At 38.0% G+C, this 21,429-nt stretch overlaps 1 protein-coding gene across 2 annotated transcripts in view; it reads right to left on the bottom strand.

Annotated features, from left to right (window-relative positions):
• Positions 1-21,429, bottom strand: part of ARHGAP10 (Rho GTPase activating protein 10) — a 147,312-nt gene that overhangs the window by 8,864 nt on the left and 117,019 nt on the right. For both annotated transcript variants that reach the window (XM_064651746.1, XM_064651747.1), the window contains 3 exons: positions 15,349-15,511; positions 4,764-4,895; positions 3,215-3,306 (listed from right to left, as the gene is read on the bottom strand). In XM_064651746.1, the coding sequence (XP_064507816.1) occupies positions 3,215-3,306; positions 4,764-4,895; positions 15,349-15,511 (387 nt within the window). The remainder of the gene's footprint in view (positions 1-3,214; positions 3,307-4,763; positions 4,896-15,348; positions 15,512-21,429) is intronic.

Genomic DNA, 21,429 nt, shown 5'->3' with positions numbered 1-21,429 from the left:
AAATGCCATTATCCTGTCTGAGCCTAGAGCAGCCAGAAAGACTCATCCAGAGTAAGGACAGGTAAGAGAGAACCACTGCAATCAACATCCATGGACCAAGAGAGACAGACCAAGAAGAACAGGGAAGGAAAAAAAAAGAAACAAAGCAGAAAAGAGAGGTAAGAAAATGGAAAAAAAATTCAATAACCAAATAGTGAGAGGTGAAAGAAACAGGATTAGAAAAGTGAGGCATGCAGGGTGGAGAAGGGAGAGATGGATAAAACCCTCACTAATGGAAGCAGCACTTTTTAGTAGACATTAATTTAACAGTTACTTTAATGGTTGATACTAGCTGTATGTCAACTTGATTGATGCGTTGTCACTTTGATAGTTAAGGTTATTGGTAGAGCTGCAGAATTGATGTATTATTACTTTAATTCTTCATTTGGGGGCTTTATTAGGGCATATGGGAATTTAAATTGAGTAACTAAAGAACCTGAATTGATTCACTGGAATCTGATTCCAGCATAGACACAAGGGTGCCTAGTACAAAAAGAAAAGGCCCATATCGAGGCATTTCAGAGGTTTCAAATGTGGAGACTGGTCTGCACTTTGCACGAGAATAACTTTTCATATTGACAGAGCCATCCATGACATAATCTATTGGGAACTATGTGAAATGACCACGAAGTTATTACATACATCCAGTTGCTGCCTTATTACTTTCATGCTCTCCCTCTTTATTCTGCCAATCCACAGCCTACCCAATCACAGCAGGGTGAGAGCCCTGCAGGGCAAGGACAACCCCTATAAAATAACCAGGATACAGTGGAACAAATCAAAACAAATGTATTTAAGGAAATGTGATCTTTGCCATGGAAATCTGCAATTAGGTTTTCAAAATGCAATCCGCCCAACCTTTCCTCAAGCTTCCAACCTTACTTGTAGGATGAGCTGGAAAAAGAGTCTTACAGTTGAAATAGTTTTCAGCACATGCCAGAGTCAAATTCCATACTTGTTCTCGGACAATCCAACTCTCTAGTTGAAAAACTCAACTGAGGCTGTAATGCAACAAATCACAGTAGCTTTGCCACCACTTCTAGAGATCTCATTACACAAGAAGAGAATCCTGGCATTGCTCTCACACAAAACAACTGTTTCTTGAAAGAATTTCTTATCCCATGCCAACACAACAGGTGTGCAACCCTTGATGTTCTGTATCAGAAATGCCTCTCCTAGACATCAAATCTTTTCCACCATGCACTTGATTTTTCTTTCCTGTACATAGTTTTATGTCTGCTGAAGATCCCTATCAGTCATGTTTTTAAAAACTTAAATTAAAATAGCTGGTGTTAAGAACTTTAAAAAGAGCAATCATTTAGCTAATTCATCTTTAAAAGGTTTCCCACCTAACTTGATTCAGACATGATTTGCCTGCAAGGCAGCTCTAATAGGAAACATCAAGAATGATTTTGTAAAGTGTGTGCTAGTAGGGAAGAATCTAGTGGGCACCCCAGACCACTTTATGCTGCAAAAAAATCAGAACTGGAGTCTGGACCAGGCTTGCTGTTTACTTGTCTGGGAGGAGGCAGAGGACAGGATTGTCCTATGTTCTGCCTGCTTTAAAATAAGCGTCACAAAAAAGGGGAAGGAAATATCTATGCCTGTGCAATGTTTTCATTGTTGTTATACACACTAAAAAAATAAGATTTTTGCTGAGCTTCCCATTTGTTTCATCTTGTGAAACAAATTAGGAACATCCTATTGGAGTTGAAAAGATTTTCACTTATGAGAAAAACTTTCCCCTCACACACTTTTGATCCAGTGCTAAGAGTTAACAGGATGCATTTTGGGAAATATAAGAAATACTTAGCTTTTTAATGCCTGCAGGTTGATGTTTTCCATCTGTGTACACTTTTTCCCTGCTGGATGTAAACTGGAAATTTGGAATACTCCTTCACTGGGCATGCAACGAAAGATTCTCACATAGTATTTGAGTGACTGGGCAGTACCTCCCCTAAGTGTGTTTGGTCATGCTGTATTAAATACCACTTTCCCTCTGGAAATCACATATCAGATTTCTGATCTGGTAGCAAACTAAAAGCTGACAATGGATGAGAAGAGTCATCACTGCAGAATTTCCAGATTTTTTAAAGATCAATGTGCCTCTTACTGGCCCCCTGCCTGTAGAACGAAAAACTGAAATACTAAACTCAGAAGGTCCTTAGGGACGGAATTCTCAGATCACTTTGAATTCCCCACTCTGCACCAAACTTGGATGAGTATTTGGCCAAATCTAAGAGGTTTTCACTATGAATGTAATTTTTTACCAAGTTCTTCCAATAAACAACAGTCATACCATGCTGCTGCTATGAACTGATTTCTGCCTAGAATTATTATTAAACTGCATTAAAGTAACAAGAATTTCTGAATTTGTCCAGCCCATGTTGAGCCATTCCATACTATCTGTTTCTTATATTAGGAATTTCCTTGTGAGAAGAAGAAACTGTAACGTTGCCTTCAGCATCTTCAGAGTTTGTATTAAAGTAGGCATAAGGTTTAAAACCTAAAACTTTTCCTATGAGTTTGAAGTGCCTGTGAAGTTACTGAAGGATAGATACATGGAAGCTCACTGAGCAACACAGTCTTGAGCAGAGGAACCACCCTCCAGGTGTTCAAATGTAATGCTATATTTGGGTCCGTAGAAATCTTTAAACACAGGCCTTCATTCTGCACCTCAGTGAATATTCCTTTTTCTACAAGTACATACAGACACTAACACACACCTTGACCCAAACAGCAAGCACTGTCTTTTCTCTCCAGTGTTCACTTGATTTACCTGGCACTCTGATTGAAAATCCTTAAACAGATATTTTTTCTTTAAATGAAAGCCCACATGTTATTTTACAACAATAGTTCACATTTTAAAAAACACATTTTCATAGGCCAAGATGTTCTCTTCTATTACTGAATAACCTTTTTTTGGTACAACACATTCAAATGATGCTGAAAAATTCAACCAATTGAAAGCTCACCCAAAATCAAAAGCATTGCCTCACACAGCTAGGGATATGTTAAATAGCTTCCTCACACCAGAAAACATCTCCATTGCCAACTGTGTGCCATCAGCAACATTGGCAGAATAGCACTCAGACTTGTATTTTTATCCAAAGCCATTTTAGCAGTTTTGTCAATTTGTTTTTCATTGCTTTATATTTACTGAAGCAGTACTTACCATCCTCAAATATTGCTCCTATCTGAAATGACAATTCAGAGCTGTGTTCTGCTTCACATGGATAAACTGCTCTTGCTTTTCGGTGGGCAGCACTGAAAAATGAAATTATGAATTATAGCGACTTTTTGCTCTTATGAAGACACTCTCTCAACCATTCTCTTTCCATTCATATTTGAATATGACTGAAAGTTTAAACACAATTTCACATGCATCCTTAAAGGCTTGTAATTCATACACACAGCCAAAGCCAAAGCTTCACACCTTACTGTTGGCATTTCTGAATATCATACTCCTAACTTCAGGCACACTTATTTTTATGACAAATTCGACTTTCAACTACACTTAAAATTTTTTCAAGTGTTAATCAGCAAGGAAATCAATAGTAAGCAAAGCATATGATACTTAATTTACAGACTAATCATCATTATATCTTCTTAAACATTTCTTCATGAATCTTGCACTTCAGCTTTTCACTATCACTGTTCAGAATACATATTTTATGTTTGTTTACAATACAACATTACTAGTCTACCAAAGATGCTGTTTTTTCTTAAATTCCTCAAGATTTCTAACATCTCAGGCAGTCTTGTAGAGGTGTTCTCAGGATGCTCAGTAATAAGGCATCAATATGAATTTCTCCACAGTACTCATTTTCCCAAAGTACCATAAGCAGAGATCTTTGAATATGTAAATATTATTGGCATGGCTTAATTAATCATGCCTTTGCAAACTGACAGTTTGCTGCTGCCCAATAATGCTGTGTTTAGACAGAGCACCCACACTATTAAATCATCTTTTGTTGAGCCCAGGCAACAACAACGACTACACAGTAGGAAAGATTCTTCCTGCCCCAAGGAACTTGCAGTCAAACAGACAATGCAGTTGTGGTGCAAAATGCAACCAGTACTGAGAAATGGGATTTTTGCTACAAAGTGTTGGGAATACATTGTAAATATACCCAACTGCTTGAATTAGAAAAGAAAATATTATAAATAAATAAAAATATTTTCCTTCAAATATTATGAAGGGAAAAGCTGAGATGGTGAAGACCTTCAAAGGAAAAACTGAGAATACTTCAAAAGATGGACAACAATATGGAAGGAAGCAGAAACAGGATGGAAGGAAAGCAGGACAAAAGCGTGAAAGAAAAGAGTGAAACAACAGAAAAAGGTAAAAACACAGGAAAGTTTCAGAGGCAAGTAGGAAAGAGAAACTTACATTTGACAAACGTGGCTACAGAAAAGAAAGAATCTGTATTTTAAAAGACACTAAGAGAAACACTGTGGGAGAGAGACACTATGAACTGCCCACCCTGCTTGTAGTGACCAACAAGCCACTGGCTCAATCTGTCTGCCTTCTACCAAGGAAGGTGTTCAAAGGAAAAGTAAGACAGACAGTGATTTTATTCTGTCAATATTGCTAACACTGCATTTCCTGATTTGAGATAATCATTCACAAAACACAGGAGATGTGCATTAGCTATTTTTTAAAAACATACAGAAAAAGGAGGCAAATAAATAGCCAGCAAAAGTTGTAGTGTACACTGTACCTTTCCACTGCTCTGTCACTCCCAGTGGCAGGGTTGGGGAAGAAGAAAGTGGATAGTGCAGTATTTGTGGCAGCTGGGTTAGCAGATGGAATATTCATCCACGAGACCATCGATGGGCGGCTTTGACCAGGGCTAAGAGGAAATACATTCAAGGCAGAATTAACAATGTGAATAAAACTTGTTATCTTACCAAAATGTTTGAATCTTTATAACTAGACAACTCGTTAGACCTTCAAATTCAAACCCAAAAATATTGCCGAGCTGATTTTGCAGAAATGGCCACCGTATGATTCTGCATTTCCTCCTTGAAGACCTTCCTCCTACATTCCCTACATTCTAAGCTAAGACAAATTACCTGAGATGTATGACATAAGCAATAAAAAGGCAAAATTCCCCGTTCCTTATCTAATAAAGACAGATACAGTGAAACTGCATGTAGCAGGCTATTATTTGAGCTGCCACTTTGCCTTCACAAGTTTTGACAAATCTATTTAAAAACCTTCTCGGTGCTATACTAAGGCTGGGAAGATTTCTAACGAGGCCGCAGCTATTACAACACTGGGATCACAATGCTGGCTCTGGACTGAGATCTCATTCTCATAGCTGGGTAAATACTGCCTCAGTGGCTGCCCTCACCAACATGCTGCTCAAATAGGCATTAACTTAATGGCTGAGCACACAGTTGCTCTTCTGGAGGAGAAGAAATAGCAGCCAAAATTAAAACTTTTCTTAGTCGCTGAAAAACACACAAAGTCATCCCTAACATAAAGGAGGTTCCTAATTTCCCTAAAGAACTAAAACGTTTCAGGGTTGCACGGACAAAACAACAAAGAGTTCAAACATTTAATGGCAGTGTATCTTTGGAACAAAGAGCTGGACTTCAAGCAGTTTCTAAGCAGAAACAGAATTAAAATCATTCACACACAGCATTCAGGCAGGAATCATCACTCAGAAGTACTGACTTCACAATACAGCGTTTATGAGTTCGTCTGATTCCAATATTAACCTCTTAGATAACATAAATCTGCAAAATACCACCGAAATCTAGGAATTCAGTCAAGATTTTTGTGGGGGTCTAAATTCACACCTAATCAAGGTGGATTGACCGAAAGCAAAAAAGGGATCAACAATCACCCTAGTTATAACTGTAAATGATTAAAAGAAAGCAGGAAACCTAACTTAGATAGCTGATTTTAATCTGCTATTAAAATTATTAAAATTAAACATCTGGGATATTTGATTTCTAGGAGAAAAGATCACTATTTGTTGGTTTGCATAATGTGGTTTATAATCAAATTCAACTTTCACAAACTGTTTCTCCTAGCTAATATATATCTCATAGTCATTCTAGCAACTGCATATTTAGCAGACGTTAATTTTGATCATTAATTTTTAAATTTAGTACATTGTAAAGTGGTGAATGTCACATTCCTTACTTAACAAGACAATAGCTTTTCCTTTGGATCTGTGTCAGGAAGCATTTGGATGAAAACTGGAATTCACAGTGTATGAAACAGCATTCTACAGTTAATGCCACTAATAAAAATGAAACTTTAGTGTGCTGAGATCACAACCAGAAGGGTTTATCAAAACATGCTCTGCTTTTAAAAATTATCAGATTTACCAATTAAAGAAAGGAATCATAAGTATTAAGCTGAATGATGAGCTGGATTATGCTGACTATAACCATATTTCATGCTTAACTTTGGGAAGAGAATGAGTAGTCTTCTTTACTGCATGTGAATCTTCCACTACACAATTTTTTACATTTTCCAATAATGACATACCTTTGAAGAACAGCACCTACATAATTTAGGGTTTTTTTGCTTTTACTTGAACTTGTTCTCTTCCTCCCATTTTTATAATAATTGAAAAATTTTCCTCAGATAAAACAAAATCCTTCTGCTAGAAGTGACCTCATTCAGAGACAAAAATGAAAAAAATGAAACACCAGCATTTGTATCCTTTTCTCTAAATAATGAGGACAAAAAAATTCTCAGTGGTACTGTAAAGTTTATTCAGTTAGCCAGAAAGCAAATTATTTCTTCACCATTCACCACACATAATGTATATATGCAGAATTAATTTTAATTCAGTAGGTGAACTTAAGACAGAAGTTTTTCAAAAGTGAATTTTAAAAAAAAGTATCCTACTTGCATAGGCTAAACTATTCCATGTAAAACAATTCTGAGACTTAAAGGAAAAATATTTTCCTTGTGCTCCTATTTATTAAATTCAAATTGATTAAATTCAAACAGAAGGGGGTTTGGAATGAGAGGGACTTTAAGTTCCCTTCCAAGCCATTCGATGATTCTGTGATTAAGATTGGTGTCAGACTCATTTCTGAAACCTGTAAAGCTACAGAAAATAGGAGAATAATATTCCAAGTATATCACCACGAGAGTATTAGAATATCTCTAATGCAAACTAATCACCATTCAAGAATATCCCACCAAGTGGCCTTCTCGTGCATACCTCAAATGTATGCTGTTTGATTTTCAGCAAGTGAATATTAAATCTTCCATTTAATAAATATTTCATTGCTACATGTATCATTTTAATCTATGCAATTTACTTGATTGTCTGTAGAAAAACACAAAACACCTGCACCTAAGATACAGAATTAATAACTTCAAAGATACTCAGAATAGAGAAGACACAAAAGGAACTCTCCAACCCAGGAAAGCAGTGGTCATTCATAAGAATACTTGTAATAAATAACAGATGGTTTCTTGCTGAGACTTGGAGAGGAAAAGAAAAAAAAAACCACAAAAGAAAAGGTGTGCAAGTAAAGGAACAGAAGATGAAATAAAATCTTCAGATCCATGTCATGGCATGTTTATTTCTCAAGTTACAGAGACTCAACAAGAAGTGTAATCTATCAACAAGTAAGACTACACTGTCCTTTACCAGACAGCATTATACAAAAGCATGTTAAAACTGGCAGGTTTTCTACAAATTCTGAGCCACTCCAACAGTTCTAGTGGAAAACCACTCCAGAAGTGCAGGTACGTGGAGTGCCAGGCTGTTCCCTTCCCCACTTTTTTGATGAATTCCCTTAATACATTTCAGCTGTAGGGAAAGCACTGCAGCACGGCTCCTGAATTCGCCTGTCACTTTAGGCTCCTGGTTACCCAGCAAGAGATCATACCCTAGGAGCCAGCAGGGAAACAAAAAAAACCCACTTTTCAACAGCAATAGATTCACCATATTAAGAAGGGGAAAAAAATTTATAGCTTTAACTACTAAGCACATTCTAGAATTTATGAGTTTGGTTTTGTTCTTTTTTATTTACTGTACTTGGCTATCTCAGGAACCACTTAATTTTGTTGTTAAAACAGAGGGTTTTACTCAATAAGAAAAATAATTTCCAATGTTGTGGTGTGTAAGCAAGAAACTGGCTAGATTTTACTGTTTTTTCCTTGAAAATATTCTTGTGATAGCAAGACTATCTTGCTATAAAGCTTTGCACACCTTGTTTATCAAGATGACGACATATTAGAAAGTATTGCACACCTTATCATAGAGCATCTCAACTTTAAGAAGGTATCTTGAAGAAATCCTTTCTCCCAAAGGCTAAAATGAAGGAAATGCATTTTCCTGAGGGTAGGGGAAAAAAGAAAAAAAAAACAGCCTCACATAACCATCTCTGTCTGAGGAAAAAATATTATTGTCTAGCATAGTGAGCATTGGGAAAAGGGAGGAGGGGGGAACAGCTTTACTGAAAATAAGCTAGAGATTTTGCACTGATACTCAGAAGCAAACTCCTGAAAACAAGATTTTATTGGATGTTTATCTTGCTGGTTCCTAAGGTAACACAGCTAAAGAGCAGTCTCTTATCTTGAGAGCAAGGCAGAGACTCTGAAAAGAATCTACATGGCAACTCCTGAGGAAAAAAAAAAAAAAAGAGTTGTTTCATAGACAAGTTTGGCAGCCCCATGGCTGTCGTATCACAGCGTCTGGCTGACAAACTCAGTGAAGGTGTTCTTGAAAGATTTCATTGTAAGACAACAGTGTATATGAAAAGGTTCAGCTATTTCTGATTCAATATGCAACGCAATACTGTCCACCACCAGATCTTCCTGCAAGTTAAGAACCCCTATGCCTTGGTGAGCGGGGAGGAGAAAAATACACGGGGGCAAAATTCTAGAAATGGTCGTAGCTGCAGAAAAGCTGGAGGCAAAATAGAAGGACGGAATTTCCTCATCTTTGTTCCCCCTGAAAAGAAACTCTATCCTCAAAATTTAAAGTATGTGACATGCACACAACATTCCAGAACCCTCATTTATACAGAACACATCAGTCAGCAATGAAATAGAGGTTTTGTTAAACTTGGATTGTGAAGTCTCAGTGAAGCAGCTAACACATTAGTGAAATGATCTTTCACGCCAGCCTGGTAAATCCAAAGCTAATGTCTACAGCAGCTGTCCTAAGTTAAAGCATTTTTAAATGATAATGCAGACAAAGCAAAAGTGAAGTATGTACATCTATAAGCTTATGGCACACTGCTGTTTCCTTTAAGGAAAAAAAAAAAAAAGAAAAGAAAGAAGGGGCTGTGTTCACTGGAATCATGCAAAGAAAATAAAAGAAAAAGAGAGGAGAAAAAAAACCCAAACAAATGACAGAACTTTAGCTCATCACAGTGGTTACATCCACATCATTCCCTGCCCTGAGCACACACACAACTTATCCTGTGCTCACACAGCAGTGCTGCTGTCAAGCCCAGTGGAAGACAAGGAGATGGCAAGGACTATTTTGTATGAACCACATGACTAAGTTACATTATGCCTGTTTCAAAGGAGCTGCAAAATGAGGGCTCTTGCTCTGCTTGCATAATAATAGGGTACAAAAAGAAGTGCCTGCTCCGCTAAACTGGCTCCCAAACTGCTGAGTCACCGAAGAGGTGGCAGCTGAAACAAAAACAAACTGCAAAATAAACACAATGACCGAACAGCTGTTAAAGCACCTTCTTTTAATAAAATAGGATGATGACACTAGATATTATAAGAAGTTTTCAAGACACCGAAAGTGAAGTCACTCATCATTTATGTAAAGTTGCAAATTCACACCACTGCCAGAAAGTAAAAAAGAAACTACTACAATTTTAAGGAGACTATACATGCAGTCTACTGATGTAAATATAACAAGGCTGATGGGAGTTCAGTCAGCAGTCAAACAAAATTAATAACTATGTCAAAGGGTTCTGTTATGTTCAGAGCATCACTGTCTCTGCCCTCCCTTGCCATCTGATGGCTCTTTTAATATCAGTGTGCTCACCAGGAATTTGAACAGCTTGAGATTTCATGAAGAATGAGTAGCTTCTTTCCAGCCTGGTCACAAAGACCCTGAAAGCACTCAGGATGCTGCATAGCACAGTTCTCATCACCATTTTAAAAGCCTCTGTGGATATTAAAATCCAAAAATGATGCCCATAGTGTAGCACTTACATACCATTGAGCTGGGTAACAGAATACTTTAGTATCACGGGAACTAATAAAGAAAAATGTATAAGAAATTAAAGAAAGACTCGATTATTTATCTGCCACTGGCCCCTTGCATGTTCCTGAAAAGCCATTTACATTGGTGCTTCTATTTTTCCTCTGGCCTTTGAGCACCTTCAGCATTTGGGCTGTCAGGACTGTATCTTGCATGCTCCAATAGCAGCATCCAAGGTGGGATTCAGTTTGGAAACTATGAATCTTACTATTCTTAGCCCAGAAATGTAATTGCTTTAACAAGCCGTGCACCCACCCACACACACTCATACACACGCTCAGTGAAAAGGTTTGAGGGACAGGAATGCTTTCCATCCCCTCCAATTGCAAAATCCCAAAGGCTTAGAGAGGGAAAGAAGAACAGGCAAGGTAAACAGATACTCAGACAGTATCATCTTGAGGAAGGCTACTCCACATCCTGCATCATACCTCCACCCAGAACAACCATCAGAAGTCACCATGTTCCACCTCTCTGGGAAACCCAGAGACCCTGAAGTCTCAGATCCCAAAAATGAACTCTCCAGCTGAGGAACAAGACAGTTTTCATGATCTGAATGAAGAAGTGATCATGCAGATAATGTAGGGGACTTCCAAATGAAAAGGAAGACTCTGGCTCAGTTCTGAAAACCCAGCACTGTGAGGAGTAAGTCTGTAAGGTCTGTAGATACACCCTGGCATAGGGCATTGTACTGTAAAAGCACAAAGAAATCTCATGACAACAAGGGACCAGTTACAGTAACAAATCTTTCCTTATCAGAAAGAGGTCCACAGAAAGATTGATTACAGCACATACCGAGTCCAGGGAATACCAAGTGTTCAGGTTTTTTGGGTTCATTCTGAGGTCAAGTGAAAACAGACCAAAGGCATCCCACAGTATTTTAGGACGTGATTTGTAATCCACCTTTTGATGAATCAGTCATTGCAACAAGGGAAACCTGCCCTAATCCTTTGGAGGTGAGCTCCCATTATAGCCAGTACTCTGGGAAGGCTAAATAAGACAGACCTCATGTCAATAAATGGTTCCATAAGTAAATTCTATAATCAAACCACAACAGCTGCTAAGAGGTTACCCTTGCCCTTTTTTAATTTTATTATGTGACTCCATATCTGATGCTCCATCGTTTGCACTACCCCCTACTTCACTACAAGAGGACTTTAATGGAAAAAAAATGTTGTCTTTTACAGACTTTAACTTACACTGTATCTTTACTTGCTTAGATATATTTATTGGACACTGATGTTTATACCTAGTTTAGCTACCACTGTTACCTTTTACATGTGAAAAGCCATAATATAATAGAGTGAAAGTCAAACCACGTATCGCTGAGTTTCAACTGCATGTAAAAGGGCAGATTGACTGTTGCTCCACAGTTCAAATGCAGTTTAAGAGCTATCCATATCCCCTTGTAATACATATCTCCAAACCCAAGACCATCACCATTATCAAAACAGTTTGGGGACTAGCTTAGAAAGGCTACTCAGCTTCTTCGCATCTGAAATCCTGAACTCCTCTTTGGAAACTACATACTTTGAATTATTAAAAAGTTGAGTTTTGTACACCACAGGAATAAAAATCTAAGTGACTAAGGCGTGTGTTTTTCAGTGCCAATCAGGAAGGCAGAAAGCAATGTCAGGGTCATGTCCTCCAGCAAAAAGATATCAAGCCTCTTGAAAAAAAGCTGTGGCAGATTTATTTACTTTTTGGGCAAATGCAATAGAAAAACCAGAAACTGAGTATGACAAGAGTCTGCATGGGTACTTTCATCAGAGAGGAAAATGAAAGAATGCAAACGCTTTGGTTAACATTGAGATTGTCATTGCTGCTCTGCCTTAAAGGGAAAAAGTGCCCAAACTAGTGGAGAGCCCTCCAAGGGAGCAATACTCTACGCAGCTCACAACCATAATTATCAGTTTATGTCTGAGATCAGCTTGTGCTAAGCATCCTTGGATAGCAGGGTTTTTCAAACAGTATATGTTTGTGACACAGTGCTTCATCAAGTAGAAAGGGTAATTTGTCCATCCTAGGTTATCTAGGGTTTGAATCTTGCATCTACAGAAACTACTCTGTAACTTTGTGACTGACAGAGGAAAAAAAGCTCTCTATATTCTACCATAGAGTGTATGCAAAAATAAGGCATATTTATTTTTAGTATTTGGCTCTAGATGGAAGCGTGAGGTTAAAAATAACTTCAGGAAAAAGGTTAAAAAAAGTTTAGGGTGCAAAACAGTCTTAAAGCAGCAAACTCAGGTCTCCACTGAGAACCACCCCTGCCCTGGGCAATGAGAACCAACTAACGCCCAACTCTCTACTCACCCCTACAGCAGTACATGACAACACAGGACATATGTCTGATCCACACAGATCTTTCAAAGAAAATCTAGCATCAGGCACACACACACTTATAGACATGAAAACCAACAGCTTAACGGGGCTTCAAAATGACACATATGTGAAACATCACCTTCGAGTTACACCGTATGCACAGCACATCTTTAAATACTGATATGACAATTGAGCAGTCAGGGCTTTGTGAGATATTTAAGATTGGTGGTATAGCCCTTGCCCTCTTAGCTTCTTTAACCACTCTGGCCATGTGGTCCCCTCCGAGTACCAGTCAGGAGGTGAGGGTGTATTTGCCTGCATTTTATGCTCATCTCGCCATGCTGGAAGCTGTAGCTCCTTTTGTTTTTAAAGGTGGGACAAGGAAAGGGCACGCATCACAGAAAACTCTGCCAGGAAACATCATGGTGACAACAGCTATCATTCCGGAAAAAGCAAGCTTTTCCTTTCTTGGAAACAAATACCACAAGAAGTGTTCTTGCTATCCATCACGTACTCTTGCTTAAAGCAAACTACTGGTATAAATGAGCCTTGGAATATCTGACACATTTTGACCCACAATGCAACATCGCTCCCCCGGGAAACAATGCAAGAAACTCTTCTACCACAAAGAAGTCACCATCACCTTGTTGACTGCATAACTCCATAGCGATCGATCTCTGACAAGAGTAACACCCATGTGTTATAAACATCAGCAGAAACTTGAGAAACCGGATCCTCCTGTATATTTTCATTTCCCCTAGACTCAGTATGGCATTTGCTATATCTCAGTGAAGACCTGCAATACCATTTTAGAGAGGATACTGAGACTTTAGGAATTGATTTTTTTCCAGTTTGGCACAAAATACAAAACGTTTTGAAATCCTGCACAAACAAAGGATTGTTCTCCACCTAACTCTGGGATAGCCCGATTTGTGAGAACAGTCTATGACCAAAGCAGAGTTCAACAGCCAATGCCACATTTCCTGGAGCTCTGAGAGCTACCAGAGCTACACGAGGTCCAGTCAAACACAGCCTTTCCTTGCCCACAGGACCCCCTGATGCACAATGATTGCTCAAGTACAGCAGGTACATTCTCCACTCCTCTGCCATCAACACACTGGGGCTGTTCCAGGTTGTGGTTTGGGTTTGGCTTTTATTTGTTAAGGCAAGGCCCTCTCAGTCATCAGAACTAGAAGGGAAGAGAAGCCAGTTTGGGGTGAGAAAGCAGAGGAAAGAAAGAATGTAACATTCACAGACTACTCTCTGTCACTGTCCAGGCTTGTTACAGAGGTAATTCCTAAGCAAACTTCACAGACAAGCAAATGGAAGAAAGAAACTACTTTTGACAAATAATCTAAATGCACGTACCATGCACCTTTTTATGCCTTCCAAAGAGAACTCTAAGTACTGTTTCCAATTGAGCAGAAAACTTCAAGCCATCAAGAAAAATTTCCAAAACAGCAGTACAGTTTAATTTTTCATGAAAATCAACAAATGCAAAACAATGCGACGTTTCTTCAAATACATGGAGTTACCAAACTCTCTGGATAAAATCAAAACTCCTTCTTTTATTCTCTGAAGTGACATTATCAATGTTCTGCTAACCCTGTGTTTCTTAATGAGCTATGCTTGCTTTTACCAACAGTCCAGTTTTATACCAGCTACAGCATCTTTTCCACACATGCACCTCTCTTTCTCCAGTACAACTTATTGCTGATTCCACCCAATTCTAGAGGATAGTACAAGAGGATAAGGAAAGAGTAACTTCAGACCTCTACTAAAGAAACAATATTTATGTACAATACCTATAAATCTGGAATTATTTCAATACATACAAGAAAAAAAATTGTTCTAGTTAATAAGTACTCTAATCAGTTAATTATTTGTGTGTGCATTTAGAAATATAAACTCATTATATGACTATCTGTATATTCTCATGTGTTACATACATCTACACACTTGCTCCATCAGCAGAGCAGGCTACTCAGAATGCCATTATGGAAAATATTTGTAACAGATCTTTTCTCCAGACCTGCTCCTTCAGCTCTTCTTGGCACTGAAGGCTGGAAAACTTTGACTTGATATTGGTTAAAGTTTGTATGAATAGCAAACCAGAGAATTCAATTCAGGTTCAACTCTGATTTAAAAACAAGTTACGGTCAGTTTTTTGTGTATCAAACCTGAATTTGTATTACAGAGAGAGTAATGTCAATTTTTGCTAAAATAAAGTCAGGCTCAAAAACTGAACATCCTCAGAATCTACTGCAAGTGACAGACTGCACTTTCATTGGAAAACAGGCCTTTAATTTGTTAAGAAGAGATTAACAAAGATAATGTTCTTAGACAACAGGATCTGAGCACATACTTATTACAGTGTTTGTCCAAACTCAAAATTTGGCCCATAACCTTAATAGCATGGCATCTAAGTGTAGCTTAACAGTCTTGAAATAAAAGTAGGGTAATATATCATATAGAGAATAACTTAAATATTCTTTGCTTAAATAAATAACATTTAAAATTTTATAACAGGTTACAGGAAAATTAATTAGGTTTCAGTAGAAAAATAACATTTCTTTCTCACAAGCATTCAAGTGGTCTCTAAGCTCCACCCCAACATATAAACACATATCTTTTTGCAGCAGAAGGAAACAAACACAATTATATGCAATTTCTAATATTCACTCGTCACAAACTGAAAATGAAAAGGTGTTTCATGTGCACAATCATACTAGTGGAAAAATTGTTACTTAATATTCAGGTTACTTACAGATTTGTTGTCCAGCCTGCAAGATCTCCACTGTCCATGATAAGGTGATTTCCATCCAAGAGCACAGGTGGGCTACTAGAGAAGGCAGGTGTTGGAGACTGAGAAGAAAGAGAATCTATGCTCCCAGTTGGGGTGTCTTCTCTGGGAAAGTTGTGACTGTCAGCTGTAAGAGAGAGCACAAGTTAGAAGGAGAGTCAAAGAATCTTCTCATGAGCCAAAGCATCTGCTTTTGTGATAATGTCCTGAAATATATATGAGAAGAAACTTTACTGCCTCATCTTCACTGGATATTTTGTAGGATAAGCAATCTCCCAGTATTTTCCCAAAAGGTATCACTGCACAATTTCTCCCATTTTTATCACCAGGCTATCTTCACAACACAATGTATTCCCAGTGCTTTCTACAGCATGTGTTTTCTGTGAATGAAATGCTAAATTTTGGGGGGATATTTTTAGACAAAGGCATCATTTCAGATAAGAAAATAGTTTAGGCTATACACATTTGCTTGTCTCTCTAAAAACACAATCTCTAAAGATAATGTAATACCCATTTGAGGATTGCTCTCAAGTACCGCAAGCACAATCTTACCAAACACTGACATTTAGAAAGGTCAGAATAAGCAGGAGATTTCTAACAAACACACAATACCCAAGAATGTTAAACCTTTTTAATGGTGTTACTTTTAAGGGAACTCATCATATTTTGATCTACTACTCATTTTCACAAGCTACTCTTAGAATATCATCATTCAGATATGATTGATTGAGAAGACATTAAAGGAACACCAATCCTATCCCAAGGACAGTAAGATAAAGTTACCAGTGTGTCACAGCACTCACTGCAAACCATGCTGACACATCTAGCCAAACAGCACCTTCTGCACTGAAAAACTAACCTTCACCCACATAGCTTTTCCCTTCCAAACTTTCATTTAAACATCTTATAAATTCTAAAAGAGGTGTACAAAATGAGGATGTTCATAAACAATAAAGTACCCAGGACAGATAAGCCAGCAGTCTCAAATGGGGCCTCTGGTTGTTCTCAAAATACTAATATTTAACTGTAATAGAGGTCATTTCCAGACACCCTTTACAGGGTTCCCTGCATCCTTTCTTCTGTCCATCCTGTTCCCATTAGCACCCCTGACCACGGCCCACAGGCCTGCCAAATAACATCATCACAAAAGTCTAGAGTGGATTAGATATCATTGACCCCACAGACTTTGTAAAAGAGTTCTGGTCTCTTAGGGACAACAGCCTTGGGAGAAAAAAATGAACAACCAAGTCCTAACACATCACAATAACATGATCACAAGCTGTTAAAGTATCATGCTTGCTTGACAACCTGTATCTCCTGTGTACAGTAATATACAAGATGAAGTCCTGTACAAGGTTACTTTCCAATTCTAAACAAATAAGCATCTGCTCAATGAAAAATTGAGCTTAATTCTACCCCATTGAGGTAAGCAGTACTGTTGCATTGATTTCTTTAATTTATTTTTTTTTAATTAATTAAAAGTGCAACAATAAAAAGATATGGACAATGAAAAGGCACCCTCTCACTGGATAAAAATTCTTCTCACAACTTTATTACTGCCTCAACCAGCTCAATTCCTCCTGCTTCAAAAGCAGAAAATTAGTAAAGCACTTGCCTGCTTCCCCAGCCATCTCAAGCTCACCCCCTCCCAACAGCTCTCAGAGAACAACTTCCCTAGAGAGTAAAATGACATACAACTAAAAACAGTGAAATGATAAAAGTCATCATCTGGAAATTTCTCTTTAAGCAGCTGCTAATTTAAGGATCTAAATTAGCCCATAGTAACAAAGTGTGATAAGCTCTGAGGAGGAGAATGTTAACCTGGGAAAGTGAGTCACTCTCACCGTGGCCCAATCCTGCTCAGCTCACACCTCCCCACTGCACCCAGGACACGACGCTGCCGCTCACATCTACATGACGTGACATGAGAATTGCAGGAGTGTCAGGTAAAAACTAATTAATTACATCTCGTTTGCAGGTGTATGTGTCACGATGATAAACATCTAAGAGATTAGACAGTGATACTGCAACCTTACTTCATAAATTCCTTAAAACTAGACTTAAGTCCTTTTAATCCATCATAGTTTATTTTCAAAGCAGTACTATTAAGACAACCAAGAATATCAAACTACATACACTACCAGAAGGCCACATTTACCACAATCATTCACTTAGCATCACTAAAACACAGTAGAAATCTGTATTAATCTGTTTATTAATATTATGAATATGACCAACTCACCGCACCTCCCTACAGAAAGCAGAGGATTTTCCATTGAATTGTTTCTCAGAACACATAGAAAAAGTAAAAAAAATATTAAACGCTTCAGTCACGCACAGCAGAGTCAACATTGGAGACTGCAGTACACAGGCAATTACATCTGACATTATCATAAATTAAACTGTGTGTTAAATCTTTCCTCAAATTTTACTTCTTCCTTCCTGAGTCAGTGTTTTCTCACAGTCAGTACTGCATTGCACTCTCAAGACTAAGATTGGGTTTACAACACTAAAAACAAATCAAGTATTTAAACAGGAAAATGCCTGCTAAATTCTAAACACCCTCTAAAAACGTGTACAAAGACACTTCACATTCTGATTTCTTCAATTATCTCCTTTTGTAAAGCAAAACAGTATTTTTATTGAGGAAGAGGCAATTGTGTATAACTGAAAAACAGATGACTAATGACCATCTAGCACATTTTCATTATTAAAAACAATATATGCTCAAAACCTAAGTCTTGGAAATACGGGGTCATTGCTACGATTTCAACACTACAAAGATTTCATCCTTTTTGTTGGTGCCAAAAGTTCTGCTAACTTCAGAAATTACAGTGACACCTGTACATGGCAGAGGCCATAGAACTGTGTCTCATTATCTCTTTATTAAGCTTAATAACCTGCTTTTGATTAATGCTCATCTCATGTTGGGCCAAACTGCATCTTCCAAACAGTCATTGTCTGCAGAGTTCAGTAGATGGTAAAAGGAATGGAGAATCAATTGGCTGCTAATTAATACACTTGCCAACAATTACCTTCACTTTGTTAGGCTTTATTTTCAGGCATGATCCATTTAATATGCCTTACTAATTATTATATTATCTCTCATATCCAGTTTTTGTGTTGTGTGAAGGTATTTAAACGATCTCCTTTTTAAGTTTAACACTTAATCTCTTACTGTAAGGGATTTTGCAGCTTTGGAATCATGCATCTGTTCTATAAAACTGTTCTATAAACCAGTATTTTTTCTGAAGAGCATACATCAGATATGATTCTATGACTTTTTATTGTGGTCTCACGAGAACCACATTAAGTGTTAAGCTCCACCACTTACTTCTATTCATCAATCCCCTGTTTGTACTTCCAAGGCTGGCACTTTTTTTTGCCAATGCTTTAAATGAATAATATGATGAGCTGATTGCCCACCATGAGCAACAGACTTAGAGTCACCATTTCTTAGGATGTAGTGACCCGTTCTGTAGCTATGGGCTACATCTTCCCTCTAAAATCCGTAAATTTATTTCTCAATACAACCACATTTATTTTATTTGTATGGGTGCGTCTTAGCACATGAACACAACTCCTCCTTGACTGCCTTTGTCATTTTTTGCAATTCCTCCTTTGTCCCATGTGTAAATATATCATCAAGGATTTGTATTTACCTTTCTAAATATTGCTACTCCATTAGCATTCCTCCAGTTTCTTCCCACTTCTTCAGCAAGCTACAAGATGTTTTCAAAATTAACAGTGCCAAGCTATGCAACCCCTTGACCAGAAAGCTTTTTTAGGACAAGTTAGGTGGCTTTGCATTATTCAAAGTATTCACCTAACAAAAGGCCTACCTGTGAACATTTCTGTTTGATGCTGCTGATCCTAAATCCCACATCAATTATCATGACTAAGTTCCTTCAAACGCTTCTTCAAAACCTGTAAGATACAGTGACTGCTAGCTATTTCTTCTTTTTATCCCCCTGCCTCTTCCTGTGTTTTGCTTTGTAGAGCCAGTAAAGGTCCTAAACTGCTGGAGATTAAAAATCCTTTTAAGTTTTTACATGCTTTGTTTGTTAAAGCGTGCGTTAAGGACGTTGCTGGAATTGAAACAGCTTTATGGGTTTCATCATACCTCAGAATTCAGGGACTCTTAATATTGATAGTCTAATATTTTTTTAATGTTTCTCTCCTCTGACTCCTCTTTACCTCCAACATTGTTCTCCAGTGAGCAGCATTGTCAGGTTTCCCACTTCTATGAAAAGGCTGAATGCCACATTGGACTGACAGGTCCTTTCGAAGAGGAGCTCCAGAAACTTCCTATTCTTTTCTAACCACTTGAATTCTAATGACCTCTTACATTATAAAACAGGCAAGATGTGATTTCCTTTAAAGCTCATTTATATTATTCTTTGAGCATACAGTTTGGTGTTCTTGGGGCCTTCATTTTCTCCTTCTAAAAATGGCAAATCTTTTTTCTCCCCTGTTACACTCATCTTTGGGTGCCAGAACAGATGAAGGACATGAGGGTTCTCAGTGTAAAAGCAGCAAATCTGTATCACATCTCACAAGTTTTTGTCAACACTCCAGCCATCAGCTCTTCACCTTTTCTTCTTCATAATTGTGGAAAGGCTCTGAGTGCTTTCAGCTTGGCCATCTTTCTAGGGTTGCCATCAAGCTGCTTCTACAATTCATCTCCCCATCCTACGCAAATAGGTGTAAGATCCAATTCTACTCTCAAGAGAGTTAAAACTTGTTTCATATTCTCACCACCTTTTGCATACTATTTAAATTTTTTGACTGCTCCGATCCTTTTAAACTGTCATGTAAATCATCTTCTTGTTTCACTGATCTAATCACAACACTCATCCAAGCCTTTGAGCTTTCACTGTGCCTCTGCAACAGATACCTGTGCTTTGCCTTTATGGCTGTTCGTGGTTCAGACCAGCCCTATCTAGAAAATTAGATAGCTTAGGCTGATCCTAATAATTTACTGGTGTGTCTAGCTGGTACTACTTACCATTCAGTTTTTAACCCAAATCTCTTTCCTCCCTCCCCACCTCCCTGCCTTTTGACACCCTTTCTCATAATAACAAATCCCCACAAAGTAAGTGAGTAGCTGTATAGACTAAGACCTACCTCATCCAGCTTTTCTCTGTGTAACCCTCAGTTCCTTCTCCCTTTTGTCTGGATGAGCCTCAGATAATAAAGGCTCTCAGATCCTCCATACCAGAAATATGAACTCAGCTTTTACCTAACTGAACATGACATGCCTCCCCATCGCCTTTTTTTCTCCTTTTTCCATCTGGCTAGTCTAAGAATATTTTTTGTTGGCATCCAAAGTTGAAAAAAAAAAAAACCTGAAATACTTTGGCAGTGTCAATAATCAGATCCTTACTTTACTCCGAGAATCCTAAATAAGAAAAAACATTTGTAATAAGAGTGACAAAAAGCAGAGAGCTAACACTTTTAGTTACTTGCTTAGGTGACAGAGTTGCCTTCCAACTTCAGCTTAAGTAAACTAATTAATTACATGCTTTAATGTTAAAAGCAAGACTAATCTTTAATGTCAACACTACAACTAACACCTATAGTTTGAGGGTAACCAGAGAATTAAAACAGTTTATGAAAATGACTGTTTCTGGAGTAAATGAGAAACACTTATGACTGTTTCTGTTGAGATACGTAGAATAGGCAGAACAGAACTGTCATACAGGTTTTAAGTGGTCATTGCATACACAAATCGTGGTAAAATAAGAGGATAAAAACCTATGTCTAATTCCACTTTGACACAGTCAAACAAGGGATGATGGAGAGAGTTCCTGAGGAGAGTAGATTAAAGATGCTGCAAAATCCCCATTACTACCTTCGAGCTTGACATTTTCTGCATCATGAGATGGGGAAGCAGCAGCTGCACTGCTGTGCAGCCACCCATCCTCCCCCATCAGCATCACAGCTGCATCCAGCTCTGTGATAACAAACATTCGTTCACCACAAATAGCTAACTTCCCACAATAATAGAGAAGTTTAACCAAGTAGAAAGAAGCTTTGCTTTTA

Source organism: Pseudopipra pipra, chromosome 4 (genome assembly GCF_036250125.1).
Source record: "Pseudopipra pipra isolate bDixPip1 chromosome 4, bDixPip1.hap1, whole genome shotgun sequence".
Taxonomy (NCBI): domain Eukaryota; kingdom Metazoa; phylum Chordata; class Aves; order Passeriformes; family Pipridae; genus Pseudopipra; species Pseudopipra pipra.
Note: the sequence above shows the minus strand (reverse complement) of the source record. Positions and strands in the feature narration are given on the sequence as shown.